Here is a 17,657-nt window from a genome sequence, read left to right as displayed (position 1 = left end):
TATAATTGATGTTTGTTACCATTTCATTAAAAATGGAAACAAAATACTAAGATCATTATGAATTTTCATGAGGGTTCTTAAACAGTGCAGAGTTACACATGCTTAAACTTTTATTTTAGGCATGCCTAAATCTAATTCAGATTTAGGCATCATTATGAGCCTTCACCCAACAAATTATATTTGCATCTGATTTGCTCAATTCAAAACATTTCACTTCATCTAGATAAATTCCCCTACCTGCAGCTGTATTTTTCACTGCCAAGGGATTCAGATGGATTTCCTGAATGTTTTCTAACAGGAATTTCTATTCTTTTGCTCTGCACAATTAAAAAACCAATCTCTTGAATTTTAGTTCACTCTCCCATCATATGCGAATAGTTTATATATATTATGTGATTAAGCATACAAATGCACTAACTATCACTTGTAGTTCTTACTTCTACCCTGCCCAGAATTGCCAACTGGTTAATGGTTCATAGCAAGCAAGCCTCCATTTTTTATATAATTATTTATTTATTTTTCCTTTCCAGGGGGGGGGGAGGGGAAATCATCAAGCTATTTTCGCACCTGGATGCATAGATTGCAAACATGTAGAACAGGGGTGGCCAACTCCCAAGAGACTGCAATCTACTCAGAGTTAAAAACTCGCAGTGATCTACCCCCTTTTGGGGGGTTCAGGTCAAGGTTGTTGAGCTTCTTTTAGGAAGGAAAGCGCTGTTTTTCTGCAGTTCAGGTCAAAGTTGTTGAGCTTTTTAGGGAGGAGGAAAGCCACATTTTGGGGGGGGGGTGCAGGGCAAAAATGTTGAGCTTTTTTAGGGGAGCTAAAGTTGTTGAGCTTCTTTGGGGGGAGCCAGTGATCTACCAGTGATCTACCACACACGTCCAGTGATCTACCGGTAGTTCACAATCTACTTGTTGGATGTGCCAACAAGAACAGGTACACACAGAAATAAATGAATTATTCTTTGTTCTTGCCTTTGCTTACCTTGATCTTGGTCTTGCTTTAAGTGTGTTAGATTCCTGAGCAACTGTAACAAAGGATCACTTGTTAGGAATATTTTCAGGAAGTCAGATCCCCTAATTTTCAGTGATGCTTCAAGATGAATCACTGTAAACATGTGCTGCCTATGAGCAGCACTACTGAGCACTTGAATATAAGGCATTTCACATTTTTTAAAAAATCCTTGACTGTATTCTGAGGTCTGAACAAACAGACTGCATTTGAACAATCATCTCTCAGTGAGATATGATGAGATGAGATATGAACAAGCTTTGTGCTCCCACATGTGAGCTAAGAAACAAGCAGGGAAGTTTTTGGTTAATCCAAACTGCAAACCTCTGGTTACTGATTTCCAAACAAGCCAAGTTACTAAGCCATGGTTAAAAGGTTGGCTTGCTAACCTGACTTGTTAGGAAGTCAGTAACCTTAGGTTCCCTAGTTCAGACATAATGAGAAACTATAAACTATTTATTTAGCAAAATGTATATACCACTTACTGGACAGAAAACATGTTTGTTTGCCACACATCTGACTGGGTTTTCCCAGCCACTCTAAATTGACAGCTTGTTCCTGGCCCAATAAAACCATCATTTATTGAACTAAGATTTTTATGTCTGCACTGGCCCATTAGCAGTATGACATGTGAACCTTTCATGCTACAGCAATAATATACAAATTGGCCCGTGCAGCTGCTGCACCTCTTTTCATTGTATAACCACATAAAATTGCAGCCATGAGAGGAAAACTCTAAGATGGTTCAATTGGCCATGACAAGCAATGATCTATTGATTGTTCAAAAAACAAGGAACATAGAAAACTTACAAAACAGGAAGATACCTAAGATATACTATTTCTTCCTGAGATACTAACTTTTTATATATAGAGTGGTTTTGTTTTAACATGCAGGACCTTTCAGACATATACCAGTACATCTGCTTTCAAGTGGTCCATTTTTCTGTATGTTTATATGAACTATAAGAAGGCAGTATTATACTAAACGAAAGTGAGAGTCAACAAAGTTCAGGAAGAAAAGTAGATTTTACTAAGTGGCTCATCACTTTAGATCATGTGTAAGTTCAGGACTTTTTGTATAAGGAAGATGGGAAAGTTATTAATTCATTAATGACAATCCTCTTATGTAGGAGACAGAACTTCAGCAGCAGGTGCTCAGCCACCCAATTTTGCTAGGTGTGTTTTTGGATTATTTCTTTTTTGAAACAGTTTAAAAAATGCAATAAGATAGATTTTATAGAGAGATCAAAATAAAGTACATCTTTTTCTAACAATGTGAGAAAAAGCAAATGCTATTAAATTCTAATGATTATGCATAAGATTGAAGTTTAAAAGTAACAAGGAATAAGCTTCTTTTCATTTTTTCTTCCTTCATTCACTAGACCAACAAATACAGTAGTCTTACAAAAGCTTCTCTAATACTTCACACAGTGAAGAGGAAAAATATTCCAAGGTAGAGCCAATTAGTTATAATAGGCAGACAGCTATGTATGCACAAGATTCTGGTCAATACTTTATATATACTGGAAGCCCTTGAAGCCATTTTCTCTATACTGCCGATAGCTAATAACCCAATAATAAATATATTTTATGCTGTGGCAAGCACCAATGTAAGTAAACTTAAGAGATTCCACATTAAAACAAACCTGGTTCTATGTTATATAGGAATCTTTCCATACCTGTTTTGACAGTCAAGTGCTGAGATGCTTTGACTTCCTTCTGTATTGTCTGGGAAGAAGCACTAACTTTCAGACCTTAGTAAAAGCAAAAACTAGAATGTTACTTGTTATTAATTATTCCATCGAGGAAAAAACGGTTATTCCAGTTACCGTTTCTAACTCTTATTTGTCCCTATAAATGTCCTTGTCACGTGCTAAGAAGAATTCAGCTCACACAGAGAGTTATCAGGGCTATCTAAGACCAACACTGAAGTTACATAATATAGATAAGCTTCAAGATACAGTACATTTAACTTCAATGATGTTTGTTGTTTTCTGCATAGACTTCCCAACAGTAAACTACCCTTATGAGCTTTTAGTTGAGATGTAAACCATGGGAAGCCCAGGATAAAGTATGCAGAAGTTTAGGAAAAACATTTAGTAGCTAAACGGATAAGAATAGTGCATATATCATGCATAACTTTACCAGAGCTTAGCCTTAGTTCTAATAATAATAATAATAATAATAATAATAATAATAATAATAATAATAGTTTATTATTTATACTCCGTCCATCTGGCCGGGTTCCCCCAGCCACTCTGGGCGGCTTCCAACAAAACATTAAAATACAGAAATCCATCAAACATTAAAAGCTTCCCTAAACAGGGCTGCCTTAAGATGCCTTCTAAAGGTCTGATAATTGTTATTCTCTTTGACCTCTGGTGGGAGGGCATTCCACAGGGTGGGTGCCACTACCGAGAAGGCCCTCTGCCTGGTTCCCTCTAACTTGGCTTCTCGTAGCGAGGGAACCGCCAGAAGGCCCTCGGCACTAGACCTCAGTGTCCGGGCAGAACGATGGGGGTGGAGACGCTCCTTCAGGTATACTGGACCGAGGCCGTTTAGGGCTTTAAAGGTCGGTACCAAATACTATAATGTTATTCCACAGATGGTTGTGTGAGAAATCAATACTGACTGAGGCAGTTATGCAGAAGCATCAATCTTGATTACGAAATACAAGCACTGAGCTATTTCAGTAGGTAAGAGGACGGGCGGGAGGAGGGGGGAGCCCTCATTGACAGGAGCCACATGCCTTGCCAGAGATGCCCAGTTTCATTTCATTTTCTTAACCAAGAGGAACTGTATAAATTATCCATTTCCAGCTGAAACCTAATTAATTAAAAGACAGCAGTTTGGTACTGTACCTTGTTTGTCATCATTAACTGTGTCCTGTGTCAGGGCAACTTTATCAGGCATCTCTTCGAGTGAAGTCTCCTTATAAAAGAGAGGAAAAGTAGCTTGTAATTTAAAAAAGAGCAGAAATAGAGAGAGGCAAGCTGCAAATCATTTTAGAGGTTACAGGCTGACGGAAACCTGTAGGTCTGGAGAGACCTCAGGCGAAGACCTTAGAAGAAGAGTACAATCAGGACAAATTTAATTTCCTATATTATATAATCTAGTTTTGAAGCTAAACTATGTGTCACAAAGCAAGCAGGTGGGCTGAATTTGAAAGGAAGTGAAACAGCAAAGGAATTGCTTCACAAATGTGATATACTGTACACTGCAATTCTACATACAGTTACTACAGTTACTACATTCAGTAGTAAGCTCCATTGTGTTCAGTGACTTATTTACAAGAATCTGTGTTCCATATTGCAGCCAAAGACTTGTTTTCTTCTTTTACTACATCTAACGCAGTACATTGCAGCAGGAGTTCTGTCCACAGTGAAAACCTGAAACTTATGCTTGTAACCCAACAATCCCATGATGACTGCCTTGCAATCACAATCAGCCTGTTGGTTCATCTCATATTTCAAGCAATTTTCAGGGTCATGGAAACAGGTCCTGTTGTATGAGAATTGTCCAGATAAGCTAAAACAGAGTCCATTATCAGCCAAACACCCAAACGCAATTTGTTAATAGGTTATAGTTCCAGCGTTGTATTTGCTAGGAAATTATCCAATGAAGTAAGCTCTCTTTCTCCTACTGTTCCACAGTTATCTTTTTTAAATGCACATGCGGTAATACTTTTTCAGCAAGGATACAAAAGGGTATATAAGTAAAATCAAAACTGAGGGAGGTTACTTTTTTCTGTTAGTTCGTTTGGTTTTGTTGTGTTATATCTTTTGTGTTTTCATTTTGTACTTTTATGCTGTAAATTACCCTGTGGATCTTTGGATGAAGGGCTGTTTATAAATTTAATTAATAAATAAATGCAATTCTACACAGCGACTAATGCAATAAATATAAAGAAATGGTCACCAACTGGGTCAATGGAAGTTGCCTCAAAGAGAATCAATGGCTCCGAGTTGCTTGGATCTTCACGAACAGTTTCAAGCTGGTTATTTTTAAAATTGAGGGATAAAATAAATGAGAGAGAGAGAGAGATGCATAGGTCATCCTCTGTAGTGTGAAAAAGCACATCAGTATAAATTCTAAGACTAGAAGCTTTCCCAAACAGTTATAAAACAGCGACAATTGAATCATTCTGGTTCAGTCTGAAAAGAAACTTTTAGCAACAAATCTATAGCAAGGCAACCAAAGTTTCACAGTCTCATATTTATTGTAGCTTATAGTGAGAAATTGTTTCCAGAGTAAGAACAAATTTACATATGGGCAGGCCATATAGAGGTGGTCTAAAGAACTGAAACATGGCCTCATACTAGAATTGAAGCTCCATCCTCATACTGAAGCTCAACCAGTTTGGTGGGCATTGCCTGTGCGAATATTGGGGGCTCACTGGCAGTTCCATACTACTAGCTGTCCAAAGTCTGGCACTGACCTTGGCTTGCTGGATTTCTCCTTGTTATCTGTACTACCACCCAACCCATTCTACAGTTGATCCCAGATGTGGGGAACCTTTGGCCCTCATCTCTGGTCATCAAATATGCTTGCTCTGGCTGATGGTAGTTGTAGTTCAGCAACATCCGGAGCACCAAAGGTTGCCCACACGGCATTTCTCTATAACTACTTATAGTCCATTATGCATGGAAGGTCAAGCCAGGAGCACAGAGAGTAACCTACTACTGTAAAGGTAAACTAAGCATGGAGTCTTGATTATCCGACTGTTAAATTATTCCCATACAGGATACAAAGTCTTTCTCTCTCAACAGTTTGTTTTAAAAAATAAAAATTAAATGTAAAGGAATTGAAGACATGGGCAAACAAGCAAAATAGAGATGCGTTTTTTTAAAAAAAAACACCAGCAGGTGAGTTTTTCTTACTTCAGTCCTACTGAAGTCCCTCGTTTGTTGACTTGCTGCCAATGATTCTGAATAAGAATTCAAGACACGATCACTTTTAGGCTGAAGAGGAGCTAAATGGGGGGGGGGGGATAGAAAAGCAAATAAGTCCTTGCATTAACTTTTATGTGAACTGTGAACATTTTCTGTGAACTGCATAACTGTATAACATTCTTCTTTAATATATTGTGTGCTATAATTTTACAAGTACTTTTTATTTTAAAATACTCTTTTATTCTATTCCAGGGCTATGGACATGCCATTGTTATGTTTTGGTCACCTTGAGGAAAAACTATTGATTTCTATTTGGGGGCACTGGGGGACCTGTGGCCCTTTAGATGTTTCTGAGCTGCAACTCCTAATACCCCGACCACTGGTCATGCTTGCTGGGCTTGATGGGAGTTGGAGTCCAATTTCTTCACCCCACTATGTGCTGCGGGGGGGGGGCGGCATCTCCACTAAAGTTAGTTTCATATTCTAGGGTTCCTGGTATGTTGTTATGTCCAAATAAAGGACTGTGTTTTTAGAACAAATGCTGGATGTTTAAACAAATGCCATTTCATAACTCACTGATTAGTTTTGAAACTGACTGGGAAATCTGGTTTGCATGTAATGCCAGAAATCTTGGAAACTGAAAATAACTTTCTTCTCTCTCCCCCCCCCCCCACGTGAAGGTGGTGGGTGGTTTGTGTTAAGGGGCTTGAGTGAGAGGCAGGGAAGGGAAGACATCCCCGGGTGAGAGGTGGGAGGGCCCAGCACTTTCTGTATGCGACAAGGGTTAAGAGCTACCTTCAAGAGAGGACTCTGCGTTTTCTCTTCTCTGTCTCTGGTTTTGTTTGTGTTTAGAATAGTTTCTCTTATCTTATTACATTATGAAAAAGTTTTAATAAAATCTTTTTTAAAAAAGAAAGAAAGAAAGAAATGAATGAATTCTGGTGAAAATATCCTCCTAGTAGTGTAGGAGGAAGAGTGAGATGAGTGCTATGTTCATACACGTAGCACTAAACCATGGTTTAATGCACAGCGGAGAACCTCTGGCCCACAAAGCTAATGGTGCCCTTCAGGGGAACACACATTTCTCCTAAAGCCCCACCCAGGGTAAGTTAACAGGTACGTCTGTGGTTGCAAAGGAAGAGTCAAGAACATTACACTGCACCCTTGAAACTTCCTCCAGAAGCAGGAGATACTTTAACCTTTTAAGCTTGGCCTCAAATACAAGCTCTGCTTGGATTGGTTCCACTTGAAAGTTTCTGAATGCAACTGGTCCCTGCCATGAATGGGGCTTGCACTTGGACTGAAATTTTAATTCAGCACCTAAAGGAAAGCCTTCTGGAATCAGCCATACTGAGAGTTCCCAAGAACAGCCAATCCCTGCTATAAACAGGGCACGCTTTCAGCACTCAATTCAATGCTGGATGCAAGCTTTATTTCCAGCACTTAATGCGGCTCAAGTCTATGTTTTGCCATTGCAGCTTGCAGCTGCAAATTACTGTTCCTTTGCAGTTCTTGCTTTAATTAGGGAAGTAGGAAAGGAAGAATCAGAAGTATACTCAAGGTGCACTCCTGTTTCTTTCTTTGAAGTGTGATCACATGACATCATATGATGTCCCACTTGTCAAAAGTGTCCTGTGGAGGGTAAGGCACTTTTGGAACTTGCCAGCTGCTCAAATCCAGCCCTCCCCCTTATTGTTTATTTTTATTTATTTATTTATTTATTTATTTATTTATTTTTGCAAATACAGCCAATGTCATCACAGTACAGAGTAGCTAGGAACAATACTGAAAGCATAACAGATATGGACTGCAAATAGGTTCAATGTTCTCCAACATCCAATTTGAACAAACAGAGAACAGGTCTAATGCTTTTTCAGGACATGCATATCATCAATGTATTAGTCAAGCCAAGCACATCTTTTATGCTGGTGTTAATTCTGCTAAGCTGGTTCCTTCAGCTCTGTCATTTAGATGCAATTTAAAGCTCATCTTTTCCCAGAACTGTATCTCAAAATAGACATTGATTAAAATGCCATTTTAATCAACAGTAGTTTTTTTTTATAAAACAAAACCAAACCCACAAACACTAAAGGTTCACCTGCTTGAAAACAGTCAGGCAGAAGAGTCTCTGGCAAGGTGTCCGGCAAAAGATAACCATTTTTCCGAGCAACAACGAGGTGAAAGGCGGCACAAAACTCAGGTAATGTCAGTGCTCCATCACAGTCTACATCACTTAGCTCCCTGTGAATAAGATAGCTGAGTGCATTATTGAAATAAAAATCTTTGTTTGCATGCACAATACTGTATATATAATTGGGAACACTGCTTATTGTTTTACTTTGACATTTAAGATGTTTTTCTTAAAATTTATTTCATTAAACTATTATAATTTTTCTTTAATACATTCCTTTTCTGAATATTTTAATGTCATTTTTGATTATCTACATATATATATATAACTGGCAATACTCTTCCTTACAAGTTTAGAAATTTAATAGGATTCATATAAAACTGAAGTTGCAATGGGCCATATGCAATGTCAGCTAGATAGATTTCTTTTTAAAAAACAGGGTAAGGCCTCATTAGTAAAGTGTTGATGAATTATGCAGCAGTACTTTTTAAATGTTAGGTATTAATTAGGTTTCAACTGATAAGCACAGCTAGAACTGAAGCTTATGATGTTATCTTAACTATTCTGGATGTATGTTTATCTGAATCCATTTCACAAAAATATCTGTTGAATTATTGTGCTAATTATGTTCTTTAAGATATTCTTCTAGTGTGCATTGCTGTTCAAATCTCTCTCGTCCTGCTGAGAAGGGACAGTATCTCTACAAAGATAACAAGCATAAAATAAAGATCAACATACACCCTGCTGTGCCTGGACCTCAAAGTGATTTTGATGGGAGCAATTACTGTGATTTCTTTAGAGATAAATTGTGAGAAGTATGAAGAACTTTCAGCCATAGTAGTTTCTCTCACACACAATAAAAATAATATGAATTACAAAACAGTACTTACCATATGTGTGAAAGCTCAGGGATCGGCAGCTTAGATTTTGTGAAGAAGTTCTTAGCCACAGAGCCTGTCAACAGAAATGGCTTGTCAAACTGTGAAATAATAAGCTACACATTTTCCAAAGCATTTCAATATAAAGAAATTACTCAAGAGTACTGTTTACTATGCAATGCTATTTAACATTAGACACGTTTGTTTGAAATATTTTGCTCCAATATCATTATTCTAATCAGAAGACATGAACATGTTGTTGGAGGAACTGGACATGGAGGAAGGGGTTAATTTCTTTTATAGGCACAGATCACTCCATGTATGAGATAAAGCCAACAGGAGAAATCTCATCTGCATGTGTGACTTGGGTTGCTTTTTTAGGTTTGTAAAATCCTGTTCAGTTTAAATTCTGGCAAAGGGTGAGAGGCATAATACACTTTCAAATCTTCTGGAATATTACAGAAATGCAACAACATGTCTAAAGAAAATCTCTTGGAATTCGACTAATCTTTAAAATTAATAGCACAGCACAAAAAGCTCAGCTTCTTATTCAGCTGATTTTTTTTGCTCTAAATTGAACTAAATTGCTCGGAATCGGGAGTGCTCAAACCACAGTTTCCTAGTTCCAGCATTACAACAAACTGCTTTTTTAAAAACAGGAAATAATCAATAAAATCAGGTGTGTGAAGTAGGGATGGAAAGGGAGACCCCTCAAGGGTGGTTTGTTGGAATGAAAATGCAATGTCTGAAACACATGCAAGGAGGGGAGAGGAGGATGAGACACACACACACACACACACACACAGAGAGAGAGAGAGAGAGAGAGAGAGAGAGAGAGAGAGAGAGAGAGAGAGAGACTGCTAAGACTACTTGCTCATCCCTCAAGTTGCAACTTGTTTTTCTTGCCAGAAAAAAAAGAAGACAAGACATAATTGTCTACTTCAGAGACAGCTTCAGAAATGGCCTAGAGATGCATGGTCACTATATTACTGCTTTCATGCAAGGAGATAAACTCCCTGAAGAAATTACAAGTTTAACGTGATGCATAAAGTCCCAACTGACTATTTTTTGAATCACAACCACATTTATAAGACATAATTAAAATGCAAGTTAATAGTGAATAATTTTAAACTCATATTAAATAAAAACATACTAGGAGTAAAAAAACCAAATGGCAATTGTACCATAACATATCTCATGTGCAAACATTCTTCACCAATGATTGAATCTCTTCTACTGAACGCAGTGGAATTTTAAAGCATTTAACTTTGTCTGGATCATGCACAATATATTGTTGAGATACGTTTTTTAAAAACAAAGAACACAGCAACTCACTTGTATGTCCATACATACAAAACACCTAAAACACATATAAAGAAATCCAAGAGGCTTGCACTTAGCCTGTGTCAGTTCCTTGTCCTTTTACTCTAGCCTTCCTTGCTGTGCATACAATGAACATTACCTGAAATGAAAGAGGTCAGGTCAGGTTGTAGGGACTTGAACTGATTGGTGTAATATTCTCGTTGCTCCTCAGTTATTCTCCAGGGGTCATCTGAGTAATTACTACTGCTGTCCTGTGGTTCTCTCTCTACTGAAAGAGACTTCGGGGGAAGAAGGGCAAAGTATCATTTTGAAAGGTAGGGAAAATGCTGAGATGTCTGAAGTTTCAAAGTTTCAAAGTTGCTTTGTTCTTACTGTGTAGCTCTTTTTAAAATAAATTGATGGGGAAGGCCTGATTTCAATAATAGTCCTGTTGGGTTTACAATAAATGCCTTTATTCATAGGACTATAGGAAATTTTTCATACATCAAACTAAATCTGTATGAATATAAACATTGGACTGACTCGAATGTAACACCAAACAATGGTTCAGAATTAGCCTAGTTGTGCCTTGGATTCATGTGGTTCTGCCCTCTTCATTCAGCACAACCATAAGGAGACTGGAAGCTTTTGCTTCCATGTTTGATTAGGAACAGTTTGCCCTAAACCCAAGAAACTGTGATTAATCGTAAGTATGGTTGTTGAAATCAGACTTCCTCAAACTCATTAAATGCTAGTCCCATCAATACAATGACATGAAACTCAATCCATATAACTGCTCATGCTGTATTTCATTAATAAGAAGCCCACACTTTACCTTTGATCCATTGAAATCACACATAAAAAACAGAATCTAGAGAGCCAAGCTCTTCCCATTAATGTAAGCAGCGCCGTCTTAAGCGCCCCTGTCGCCATGGTGCGCCGGATCTCTCCGGCGCCCTTCCGCCCCATTTCCCAGCGCGGTGGGCAGGTGGGCGCCGCGCGCAGCTGCGCAGCGGACCGGCGGACCGGCCGGCCAGCGGGCGCAGCTCACGGCGCCCTCCTGCAGGGCCAGCGCCATGGTGCCCTGCGCCACCGGGGGTCTACGTAGAGCCGGCCCTGAATGTAAGTTCACACATTTCATTGTGAGTTTGTTTCAACTGAGCCCTTCTCTACCTTAAATGCTTTCTAGGAGTCAAATTATTTTTTTCAAACAGGGAAAAAATGGTGCCTAGAAGCTTCCCATTATATTACAATATTGTGTATCCATTTGACTGATTTTATCACATGCTGCATGTGCCTTGAGAAAAGCAGCTAACAAGATTGTGAAACAAATTACTGAAAGTTTAGTTTTACATCCATATTAGCCTGTAGTAGTTTTCTAGTGAATACCACAGTTTGAGCTATAGGGTAGAAGATCTGTTTGTGGCTACATTCAAGATCATTTCAAACATTATTGATCATAAAATCATGTTGATTCTCATTAATTATTTCAGGACGTTTTCATTTTAAACATCTTGCATCCTAAGTACTGTAGTTCATTACCCGAATGAGAGATGAATGTGGTGGAACTGATTTGGACCCATAATTCCCTGCAGTTGGTCCATCTTGTTGGACAGCAGTATGTCTAACTTCATATGAACCTATGGAAGATTAAGGGGAAATTAAAAACTGAATACTTGCTAATGTTGTGCAAACTCAAAGATGACAAAACATATATCATCCTTCAGTCTCAAAAAAATAAAATAAAAACGCAATCACACCTCCTATGAAAGGTCACTTTATCACCCAAATCCTTCACGTACGTTAAAGCCTGATTCTCAAAATGCGACTGCTCATGCTGTTGACTATTGACCAAATACTCACTTAATGTGTTGAAAGGTGATTTTTTTAACCCACACTAAAAGCATAACATCTGACTTTTTGCCTAAGTATCCCATTGCAGAGAAGGAAGCAAGTGCTCTTTCATGAGACATGCTAACATCAAGAAAAACTTTAATGAACAAGGATTCATTGATGGCAGCATAAAAGTTTGATTCAAAACAACTAAATTCAGTGTTAGCCAAGAGTAAACACTGGTATTTGCCAACTAGGGAGAACTACACACCAATTTGGAGGCATCGTTCACTGAAACCACTAAAGCTTGCATCCAAATATTGATTCTGAACATTCAACATTCTGTTACGTCTTGTGCAAGTAAAGAATGAGACCTAGAATTTAAACAGAACTGTGGTTCATTAAATCACTTAAAACTGGAACCCTCTTGAATGGAATGGGCCCTTCAAGAGGAACTTATCTGGATCCAAGCTTGAATTCTACCAAGCTTTGTCAAGACACCAATAAAAATAAGCAGAACTGGTGTGCATGTATGCAGAATCCATGACAGAGCAAGTGTTACATCTAATGTTGTGCCAGTCGGCTGAGGCCAAGTTACGAGGTATGTGTGATGTGCCTCCCCACTTCTATTTTTTCTTCTTTTTATTAAAAAATCCTCATTCCGCTGATTCCAACTGGAATACTACACCAAGATTACACTCAGTGTTGAAGTTGTTCACAATTCTCCACCATAACTTTAAAATGGGTCGATTTACTAAAGTACAGTGGTGCCTCGACTTACGAAGGCGATCCATTCCGTAGCGCTCTTCGTAAGTCAAAGTCTTCGGTTGTCGAAGTGCCTGTTTTGCGCATGTGTGAAGCGCGATTTTGCGCTTCTGCGCATTCGCAGAACGCGCGTGCGGCGAAAAGACTTCCAGGTTTGCCAACTTCGTAAGTCGAAAACTTTGGAAGTCGAGTCATTCGGATGTCGAGGTACCACTGTATATGGTGTCCTTCCTAAAAGAGGGCATGTGTTGCGGTGAGAACTGGAGACTGACCTCCTGGTTGTGTTGTAGCTATTGATAGCTACAACGTCTGATTGGTAGGTCCCTCGTTGCTGGATTTAATCTGGCCAATGGGGTGCAGTCTAAATGGGACCTATATAAACCCTTGCACGTGTCCCAGAGCTTCCTCTTTCGGCTCATGCATCGGAATACCCGCCCACGTCTTCGGCTCATGCATCGGAATACCCGCCCATTTTTGCAACTGACCTTGCTATGCTGTTGTGTGTCGTCTGTCATTGGGACAGGGGCACAGCAGGAATTTTCCCCACTTGGCTGTTGCCATTTGGGTTTCGCCTGCCATGTAGCAATTCGTCACAACTTGTAAGGTTGGGGATAGGTTCATGTGATAGGGATGGGAGAACGGTCTCGCCATCCCTATGTGAAGGGTATTCCGTTAAAGGAATCCAGGGACTCAACTTGGTTTGGTTAACCCCCAAGAGGGGGTTGTGCCCGTGCCTGAGTCCAGAGGAAAATCTGGTGAGTGAACAGAGTCTGTTCCTAGGCTTTTCACCTGCCTCAGGTATTCACCTTGGCTGACCTATGATAGAGCTCTGGGTCAGCGCTATCTGCAAGGGTGTAAGGAGCTAGTTGAACCAGAGCCTATGCAGCCATTCACATTACTGTAATTAATAAAGTTGTGGCCTAAATTCTGCCAAAACCCAAAACTAAAATTTGAGTCAAATGTGTTTTTATTTAGGGGGGAGGTCTCTGGGTCTGAACACGCAAAGAAAGAAACTGGCACATCCTTCCTCCCAATCCCTTCCCCTCCCTGAGATTTCTCATTACCTGTATTTAAAGGTAAAGGTGAAGGGGCCCCTGACCATCAGGTCCAGTCGTGTCCGACTCTGGGGTTGTGGCGCTCATCTCGCTCTATAGGCCGAGGGAGCCGGCGTTTGTCCGCAGACAGCTTCCAGGTCATGTGGCCAGCATGAAAAGCTGCTTCTGGCGAACCAGAGCAGCACACGGAAATGCCGTTTACCTTCCTGCCGGAGCGGTCCCTATTTATCTACTTGCACTTTTATATGCTTTCGAACTGCTAGGTGGGCAGGAGCTGGGACCAAGCAACAGGAGCTCACCCCGTTGCAGGGATGCAAACCGCCAACCTTCTGATCAGCAAGCCCTAGACTCTGTGGTTTAACCCACAGTGCTACCTGGGTCCCTTAAAGGTAAAGGGGCCCCTGACCATCAGGTCCAGTCGTGTCCGACTCTGGTGTTATGGCGCTCATCTCGCTCTATAGGCCGAAGGAGCCAGCGTTTGTCCGCAGACAGCTTCCGGGTCATGTGGCCAGCATGACAAAGCTGCTTCTGGCGAACCAGAGCAGTGCACGGAAACACCGTTTGCCTTCCCGCCGGAGCGGTCCCTATTTATCTACTTGCACTCTGACGTGCTTTCGAACTGCTAGGTGGGCAGGAGCTGGGACCGAGCAACGGGCGCTCACTCCGTTGCAGGGATTCGAACCTCCGACCATCTGATCGGCAAGCCCTAGGCTCTGTGGTTTAACCCACAGCGCCACCTGGGTCCCGATATTTACATGTATTTAGGTGAGTATAAATCCCATATTCATTTGGATGTTCACATAGTATACCGTATCCTATATTTATCTTAACAGATTTACCTAAACTTGTCCATGTGTTGCCAGTAGGACATTCATTATTTAACTTTTGAATAAACTCAATAAAGTACTGCTGTTCAACAAAATCTATGGCTACAATAACCCTCACCACACCTTACATTAAAAAGGGTTGAGAATATACATCTGTAAGCAGATGCTTGTTCTAATTTAAACTGATTCTCAGGAAGTGGAAGAGGAAGACAAGACCGAATAATGAGAAAGCACACAAATCAAGTCAGTTTCTTTTAAAAGGGATGTAATCAATTGAGGAAATTGTTGGGCTGCTTCTGTGCTTTTGTGATTTAATTACTCCAAAGCAGACCTCATCTTACCTCCATGCTGCTGCTCAAGCCCACTTCTCAGGACACCATACCCATAACTCAAGGGAATCCTCTGGTAGGTTGATGGAGAAGCAGGAGGTGAATCAATGGGAGACATAGGGGGAGACTTTGCTTCTTGCTTCAAAATAATTTTTAAAAAAGTATAAGGACTTTGAATGCTGGCTGTTCCATAGTCAAAGTGATTTCATCTAACCACAGTAGAATATAAAATTGTAAAAACAAATAAATATGCCCACATAAATCCTCCTCTGCAATTTTTGATATTAAATACTGCTGAACGCTCAAAATTTCATGTCAATATCTGAGATTCATTCATACATTATTTCATGAACTGATATTTGACAGATGAATGACACTTGACATCGAACAGTATTTATTACCTGATACAATTTGATAGCCAATAGGGCCTATCTGTCAAGTGAAAAACTACTGGCTATCAAAGAATGTCAGTTTCAAGCAGAGATAAAACTTTGAAATCATTAGATTTTTTTAATTTGAAATTTGAGTGCATTGGACAGTTTCCTGTTTGGTTTTTGTTATAATATGAAATAAATTAACAAATACCACATAGGAGACTTTCTAAAGTACTTGTTTAAAATTCAAAGTCTAAATTTTGATGATTTCCAAGTCTTCTTTCTTGCCTGTCTGAAACTGGCACATCACATATTCACTCTTGCCCAATTCATAGTTCAAGAAAGCACAGGGATGGCCATTAGCCAAATTAATGTGTTGAAAGACCTTAGCATGGTAAGGTGTTGATACAGCTAGCCTACTTTTCTATTTGTTAAAAAAAAAAACCTGGTCTGCTTTTTACCCATTAAAGGAGCTGGCAAAAAAAGGGATCAAGTGCTCTGTTCTGACTACTCTCAGTCCTCTTATGAGTAAGATATAAAAGGGGGAGAAATGCAGGGCAAGTAGTAACTTTCGATGGCAAATTTGCTAGGTGGCTACTGCTTTTGTGTCACTGTATTCCACTGGCCTTATAAACAATTGGCAAAACATTGGACCTGGAAGAAAAGTCTGTAGCATTGATGTTCCATAAAATAAATTGTTTTCCATTCTAATGGCTGAGCAATTTCACTTTTTCGCCTCAATTAACACATCTGGACCATTAAAGACTATCTGCAGTACAAAGAGGCAGCAATCAATTGTAAAAGCCAAATAATCATCCTGATAAATAATAGTGTACTTTAATGAGTAATCTCAACAGTCAGTGTGCATAGAAAATAAAAATAATCTAGTGCCTTATAGTTAGTTGTGCACCTAAATTTCTACTTTGCAAAGGGCCTTTACCTGCTTTTCTCCTCCATCCAATCTTCTGAAGCAATTTTTTTCAAGTGTTGCATGTGGAATCTGAAATTTAGTTCCATGTACTTCTGCTGGATGACTGTACCTTACTTCACTATCAGTTTTCAGTGCCATAAATCGAGGCAAGGGCAATTCTTAAATAAATAACAGAAATAAAGACAAAATAAAATTTCATGGAACTATGCATATTGAAACAAAGCTCCCCGCCACAAACGTCAATTTAACACTTATCAGTATTAAAAGTAAATAGAATTCCTATCCAAAAGTATACTCATTCTTACACCCAACAAAACACAATCTCTATACAGTAGTCTCATTGTTTGATCAGGAAACGTATCTCACAATATAAGAATTTCTAATGGGGTACTTGTACATGATCTATAAAAATGAAATTTGGTATACATGGAGTTTCAATGAACAGAAAAGTGCAAAAGAGTGGACGTTTTTGCATTTAGTAGCTAAATGGAAGATATCACATTTACCTAGAGACTGGTTTGTGGAGTACTACAACCCTTGTTGCCATCAAAAACGATTCTCCCTAGTAAGTGTGAGTAAATATGCATAGTGCTGTACTGTTAATCATGAGGTTAATATATTTAGTGCAAGTATAACTCTCAGCAAGGTTAATGAAAACTATTGTTTGCAATCCTTTTCAAATCATGAATTTACAGCTGGGATAATAGTCCATATTTAAGCATAGTCTAGATATATGAGCATAACACTTAACAGTGGTTAAGTATAGGAGAATAGCTTTAAAATCATGTAGCATTTCCCCATTCATTATACAATACATCCTACACATTCACTGAATTTACACATTTATAGTTACCATCTCAAATGGGGTTTTGGAATAAACACCAAGGAAGACAACTAGGGTTTGGAAACAGTTACCATTCTGAATGTTTTCGATCCGTACTGGGAGGCCAGACTGTGCAGCAGCGATTAGCTTCAGAGCAGCATAAAACTGAGCACGCCCAAAATAACCAACACGTTTAGCACCACACAATTCTGTAATCTGAAAGGAGGGAAAGGGGCGAAGGGTGGTGAGAGACAGAGTTCAAATAATTAAAACACTTAATGCTTTCAATGTAAAAATTAGTTGCAGGTGAAACTGTAAAGATGCAAGCTACTGAAGGAAAGCTGGAATTGTGTTTGCAAGGAGATAAACTTCTGGTGCAGGCACCTGACCTACATTTGACACCCCAAAAGACTTAGACTGAGAACAGCTAACATTCCATTGCAGAGGCAGTTTCCCCATATCCTCCCATTCACCCATTACAAATATACCTTCCCCCACTAGAGAT

General features: G+C 39.3%; 1 protein-coding gene across 1 annotated transcript in view; it reads right to left on the bottom strand.

Annotated features, from left to right (window-relative positions):
• The window catches only part of REPS2 (RALBP1 associated Eps domain containing 2), an 87,787-nt gene that overhangs the window by 37,326 nt on the left and 32,804 nt on the right, over positions 1-17,657 (bottom strand). The window contains exons 2-13 of the mRNA XM_035115083.3: positions 17,245-17,368; positions 16,339-16,487; positions 15,037-15,163; positions 11,758-11,855; positions 10,376-10,514; positions 8,926-8,989; positions 8,003-8,145; positions 5,893-5,984; positions 4,935-5,006; positions 3,874-3,943; positions 2,692-2,766; positions 986-1,028 (exon numbers count right to left, since the gene is read on the bottom strand). Of these exons, the coding sequence (XP_034970974.2) occupies positions 986-1,028; positions 2,692-2,766; positions 3,874-3,943; positions 4,935-5,006; positions 5,893-5,984; positions 8,003-8,145; positions 8,926-8,989; positions 10,376-10,514; positions 11,758-11,855; positions 15,037-15,163; positions 16,339-16,487; positions 17,245-17,368 (1,196 nt within the window). The remainder of the gene's footprint in view (positions 1-985; positions 1,029-2,691; positions 2,767-3,873; positions 3,944-4,934; positions 5,007-5,892; positions 5,985-8,002; positions 8,146-8,925; positions 8,990-10,375; positions 10,515-11,757; positions 11,856-15,036; positions 15,164-16,338; positions 16,488-17,244; positions 17,369-17,657) is intronic.

The sequence above is a fragment of the Zootoca vivipara genome, chromosome 4, assembly GCF_965207765.1.
Source record: "Zootoca vivipara chromosome 4, rZooViv2.hap1.1, whole genome shotgun sequence".
Taxonomy (NCBI): Eukaryota; Metazoa; Chordata; class Lepidosauria; order Squamata; family Lacertidae; genus Zootoca; species Zootoca vivipara.
Note: the sequence above shows the minus strand (reverse complement) of the source record. Positions and strands in the feature narration are given on the sequence as shown.